This window comes from Phragmites australis, chromosome 9 (assembly GCF_958298935.1).
Source record: "Phragmites australis chromosome 9, lpPhrAust1.1, whole genome shotgun sequence".
NCBI classification, from domain to species: Eukaryota; Viridiplantae; Streptophyta; class Magnoliopsida; order Poales; family Poaceae; genus Phragmites; species Phragmites australis.
The window spans coordinates 2,844,842-2,850,865 of NC_084929.1; the positions used below are offsets into that span (position 1 = coordinate 2,844,842).

The 6,024-nt window shown below is 43.2% G+C and overlaps 1 protein-coding gene across 1 annotated transcript; it reads right to left on the reverse strand.

Annotated features, from left to right (window-relative positions):
- Positions 1–2,673: 2,673 nt before the first annotated feature.
- Positions 2,674–3,567, reverse strand: LOC133929618 (agamous-like MADS-box protein AGL80). The gene has a single exon (XM_062376415.1). It carries the CDS (start codon positions 3,565–3,567, stop codon positions 2,674–2,676), a length of 894 nt encoding a protein of 297 aa, XP_062232399.1.
- Positions 3,568–6,024: the final 2,457 nt, after the last annotated feature.

Consider the following 6,024-nt stretch of genomic DNA (forward strand, 5'->3'; position numbering starts at 1 on the left):
TGACGCGTGGCGGATGGCCGGCCCGGTCTCGGGACTCAGGGGCCCCTGATTCCTGATACACCGACAGTTCTAAATTAGAACCGTCTATAATAATAGTGTCCCACTCGTTTTGAGTGTATATCTTATATAGATTATTTTCATATAATGGTCAGCAATGAATGATAAGTGAGACGGTAAGAAAGGTTCGCACGAGTTTAGAGGTTTGGGTTCGACTCCTAGAAAACACACTCGTAGTATTTCGCATGAAAAATCGTGTGACTTGCAACCGTGCCTACATAATAATATATCTAGGGGGTTTGTGTGGGTAGGAAAAATATTTTTTTAGCTCCAGAAAACTTAGTTTAGATGGTTCCAATAACGAGTCATATGTACAAATAATTTGTACAGACGGTTCTAATAATGTGCCATCTGTATAAATTATTTGTACAGACGGTTCCAACAACGAGCCGTCTGTACAAAAACAGTCTGTATAAATCTAATTTGTATAGATTTTTTTCATAGACGGTTAAAAAAATATCTCGCACGTGGTTTCCGAACCATCTGTATAAATTATTTTTCTACTAGTACCACTCACTCACCTTGGAGAATATCATTCACCAAACCCCACCCAATTTTGAAGTTTGATTGCATCGATTTGGTCAAAATTGCTGCCTCCACCTCCAGGAGTCACCGCCTGTCTACCACCGTTATGTTTCAGACAAACTGAAGAATGGTGGTCGAGACTGCAGATGTAATAATGTAGGGGGGGGGGGTGGATATCTGAGATGGTTCCTATTTAGAATCGTGGGAGATAATAGGGGACATTATCTCCCATGGTTCGAGGCAGAAACCGTTCGACATAAGCACATATCTTCCACGGTTCCATGTATCTGGCTACAGCCAGACGGCCAACCAGCAGACCTCCAGCTTTAAACCACGAGAGATAATTCATCTTGTACGAGTGTTTTTGTAGTAGTGAGAGCTTGTGAATTGTTTGTGAAGTAAAAGTGTATTTGTGTGCCTTTGAACTACGTATTAGAAAGTTTGCATATATATCATTTATATATGAAAACGTGCATTTTGTTCTTTATCGTTAGTAGAATTTTCTAGTTGGAATAGGACCGTACTAAAATTAAATCAAGTGAGAGTTACTTAAACTGTTTATGCTTTAAATCCATATTATGTGTGCTTCCGAAGAACTTAAATGTTCTCCAAATTACATGCTTTCTTGATGAAACAGCACCGTAACTTATGACCAATATTATAAGGTTGCCGATATAATTATACATTAGGGTGTTCTGAAACTGTCAATCTGCGGTTGATTGAATTATAAGCGCTTTAAAATTATATTGTGAGTTATTCCAAGGCACTAAAAACTTTGCTCAGAGTGCATATTCTTTATGAACAAAATAGCTTGAAAGCACGGTAACAATCAACTAAAACCTCATTCTTATAATAGATATTATTATTAATTTAAATGATTCAATTGGTGGTACGCTGGACTATGTTCTACATGCATCTCCTCTCAAAGAATAGACACTGTGACACAAGATAGGTCTGGGTCCCGCATATGATTTTTATGGTCCTATTCTTGTCATTCCGAGTTGTCTGTTGTCCCTATTGCTCATAATATTTTTCTTGATACATTGAGATTCAATGGGATCTTTTTTTACTATTCATTCGTGTACCTTGGAATCTATATGGACTCATTTTTAACTTTAGGTTTGAAGGTAATTAAGTATATTCCAGAGCTAGAGGGAGAAACCAGTCAGCCATATGATTGTGTGGTTTGTGTCGCTGAGATCTAACTAACTATTCCTGCGAGGATATGACTAAGAACTTCTGAGATGCAAGGCAATTAAAGACAAATCGTGGGTTAGGACCGATATTGAGACGTATGCAAGGTTTGACCAAAGCATTACTTCAGATGTTATCATGGTGTAATGCAAGTTATGCAACCTCTCATAGTGTATGCAATTTGAAGTTTAGCTCATGCTATAACATTGTTGATGAGAATGAATAGCTAGCTAATCCAACATATCCATATGTTCTTTATGTTGCCGTTCTGATATTGTATGAGCATCCGATTTTTTCAAGTAAGGATTAGTTTTTAGGTAAATGAAGGAAATAACTTTAGTTTTTAGACAACGTCGTCTCTTGTGGATTATTTGAAGCAGTGAAGGCGATAACATAACATGCACCATGTGACATTGTGTAGTGAACATAGCATGCACCGTGTGGCACCGTGCAGTTTGTAGTGAACATAACATGCACATATGCAGCACCGGCCCATGTGTAGTGAACATAACATGAACATGTGTGGCACCCGCTAATTTTAGCGTTATTAAGTGTATTGAACATAACAATGTTATTAAGTGTATTTGTGGCGCCAGTGAATTTCAAGATTTGAAAAACATCCCACTCACGCAAAGTGAGAACACATTATATTACCCCAATCTATTGTAGAGAAGAAGAAATAAACCATCATTTTTTATAAAATCCAAATTGGGAATTACATAGAGCCCTAGTCTAAGGACACGACCCTAAACTTAATTAAGACTCTAACCATTGACACGAAAACAAATAACTACAAGATTGAAAAAACTATCATGCATGCGCCTGAACAAGTAGGCGTGCATGCAGCCCTTTTATTTCTGATAGCTAGGTGGGCGAACTAGCTGGGATCGAAGCCCTTCACATAGGCTTGAGGTTGAAGAGACCGTGCTCCTTCAGGATACGGTCCACGTCCTCTCCTGTAGCCTGGACGCCATCGTCCATGATGGCGTCTATCATTTCAAGAAGGTAGCTTCCGTGTTGGGGCTCGCCGTCAAGGTCCATGGGCGCATTCACACCCACAACAGCAGCGGCAGGATGAGGCTCCACCGCCGGAAGCACAGGCGGCGCGACAGCTACCATCAGCGCCATCGCAAGAGGTGGCACCATCGGTGGCTCCTGCGGCGCCCCCACCAGCGCAGATTGCGGCGGCATCGGCAGCAGAAGCGGTGCGTCCGCCACCATCGGGGCCATAGATAGTGGTGGCTCCTGCGACGCCGTCACAAGCGCAGCTTCCAGTCGCGGCGGGGAAAGCGCTGCTGGTGCGCCCTCCGAGCGGAGGAAGTTGATGCAGTCGCCAACGGTCTTCATCCGCATCTGCAGCACCCACTTGACGTTGGCGGCGACCTCGGGGGACAGATTGTCCATGTTGCGGCGGCGACCGAGGCCTATGTCGTTGAGGATGATGTTGATCTCGTCGTCGCGGGTGGCGATCCTGTCGTTTTCTGCCTTCTTGCTCAGCTTCTGGATGCGCTGGCGCAGGAAGCCCTCGTAATCCAGCGTGCTCTTCTCCTTCAAGGAGTCAGGCACGTTCGCGTGCCTCTGCAGGATGGCCGTGGCCTCAGGCACCGATGGCCAGACCGTCGGGTCGAGCTCACCGGGGCCGTACACAACCGCGGCCACGGGGACGTCGCAGAGGATGGAGAGCTCCTGCGCCTTTTCGAGCAGCGTGGCGCGACGCTTCCGGAACGCCGCCTCCCGCTTACTCTTGTCAACGATCCATTGGATCTTTACTTTCCCACGAACACGAGACATGGCAGGAAACCCTATAGCTAGTTATTTGGCTCTTTTTGCTCTTGGTTGGTGTGAGAAGGACAATGCAAAGGGCCTTGTTTTATAGCTGGTCTGGCTGATAAATATGGGAAGGAGTCATGACTCAAAAATAGAATGGTGTTATGACTGGAGATATCAGCTGAGCTAGCACTGCATGACAAAGATTGTGCGAATCAAAAAGATATTCTAACCGGGATATGACTGGATACGTCTATCTATATCTTTCATGGACACGTGGCACAAAAAGAATTATATTGTTCGTTCCACATGAACGTGTCAAGAAGAAATTATGAAAAACGCTCACACTGAAATGTCCCTTGCATGCATAGGTCGACCAAGTATAGATGCGTGTAATTTTTGTCTGTCTTAAACAATCGTACTTGTCGATCGAATTGCATGTATGGCATAACAGGATACCACACATCCATCCATGAGACCGGCATGTCTCGTTTCCATCCATCGGCACTTTTTGTTACCTTGGTTCGAATTTCATATATGGTACAACAGGCTAAGTTGAATGTGACCTAAAATATATATGAAAGGGGCGGATCTAGAAACAAGGCCACGCCTAGGGCACGAGTTATGTAATATTGTCAAGAAAGACCCTTTGTATTTTTGAATTTTTTGTACTTTTTCAGTGATACTTCCATATGCTTATGGACCTAAGAATAGGGCTGAAGCTTTGCCATAGGTATGGATCTGGCGCTGGTTTTTGACTTGATATATTTGTTTCTGGAAGTAGAAGAATTCTCTATGAAATGGCATGCATGGTAACCAACACCAGCTAGAACCTTACTTTGTCGAATTACGACACTGCTAAGCGTAAAGTCGAAATATAGCTACATTAATTACAATTGTTTTGCAAAGTCGTGTTATGAGTGATTTCGAACTATTAAATAAGTTTCGTAAATATATGTGTTAGTAATGGAATAGGATGGTAACCTAACCGTGACGGTAAATATAAATGAGAGCAAATGAACTGTTTGCGCATTAAAAGTGTATTCGTGTGCCTTCGAACTATGTACTAGAAATTTTGCATGTATATCCCTTATTTATGAAAACACACATTTTGTAGTTTATGGCCAGTGAGAAATTTTCTTGTTAAACTATGACCATACTAAATTATTCAAGTGAGAGTTAGTCAAATTGTTAATGCTTTAAAGCCATATTATGTATGCCTCTGAAAAACTCAAAAGATATCCATGAAATAGCGCCGTAACCTATGGCCAAGTGTAAGGTTGGCGATAGAACTTATGGTGTTCTGAAAATGCCGAATTGCGTTGATTGAATTATAAGACCTTTAAAATTGCATTGTGAGTGATTCCGAGGCACTAAAAACTTTGCTTAAAGTGCATTTTTCTTTACAAACTGAATAGCTTGAAAGCACAGTAACAATCAAATAAAACCTCATTCTTACCACATTAAATTGCTTGTGCTCCCGTTGGGAGATGGATAAAGCGGTTGGCTTGCCGAGGCTGATGTTCGGACGATGATTTTTGCCACACTATGCATCCCCAAAGGCTCAAACAACCTGTTGATTGGTCTTGTGTAATGTCAGCCGTGTAGTGGATGCGACGGTGGCATTGTATGGATATGCTGATATGAGGTTCGTGCCAGAGGCCAGTTGTTGGGAAAGGCTTATCAAGACCGTGTGCCGGGAGAGAAAGCAAAGGAGATCTATTGAGCTGCTGGATGTCTTGTCCATTGTTTCTCTTAAACCCTAACCAAAATCCTCCCCTCCTGCCCCTACCCCCGCTCGCCGCCTGCCACCATGTCGATGGCAGTGGCCTCCATCCGCTTTCTCTCGCGCTGGCGCCACCACCTCCGCCTGCTCGCGGTACCTGGCAGCCACATGACATTCCTCTATGGCACAGCCACAACTGAGGAGGAGGCCCCGCATGTACTCTTACACATGCCGCTCACGTCTTCCACCCCTACGACTCTTATCCCAGTATAGGACACTAAACCTGTGCTCCACAGTCCCCTCTTGATTAGCGCGGTGCATGTGTGTCTTCTTTGTGGCATTCTCTATGTACTCACATAGCATCCATCCATAAAGTATACAGTTATCTTTCATTACTTTGGAAGTAGCTGCTTACCAATCAATGAAGTATTTGCAAGTCCCATGCATAATAACTTCTACAATTCCAACGAGTGGGAGGGACCTCATACCCCGCATGACCCAGTTATAGATCTCAGTAAGATTTGTTGTCATTATCCCATACCTTGCCCCACCACTATCGTACAACAAAGCCCATTTTTTATTTGGATCATTACGTATCTACTACGAAAAGTTCCTAATAGCTGACCCTGACCTCCTTACTATCTGAGGAGTATCTGTTGGGAGAGTTCTAAGAGCTATCGGTTCATCACCTGTGGCTACTACCTCAGTTGTCTATTTCATAGTAAGTTTGTCCAGTCTTGCCCATAGGGCATTGA

Bases quoted from the DNA above. Each gene is read 5' to 3' on its own strand.
- LOC133929618 (XM_062376415.1), bottom strand. From the start codon at position 3,567: ATGTCTCGTGTTCGTGGGAAAGTAAAGATCCAATGGATCGTTGACAAG.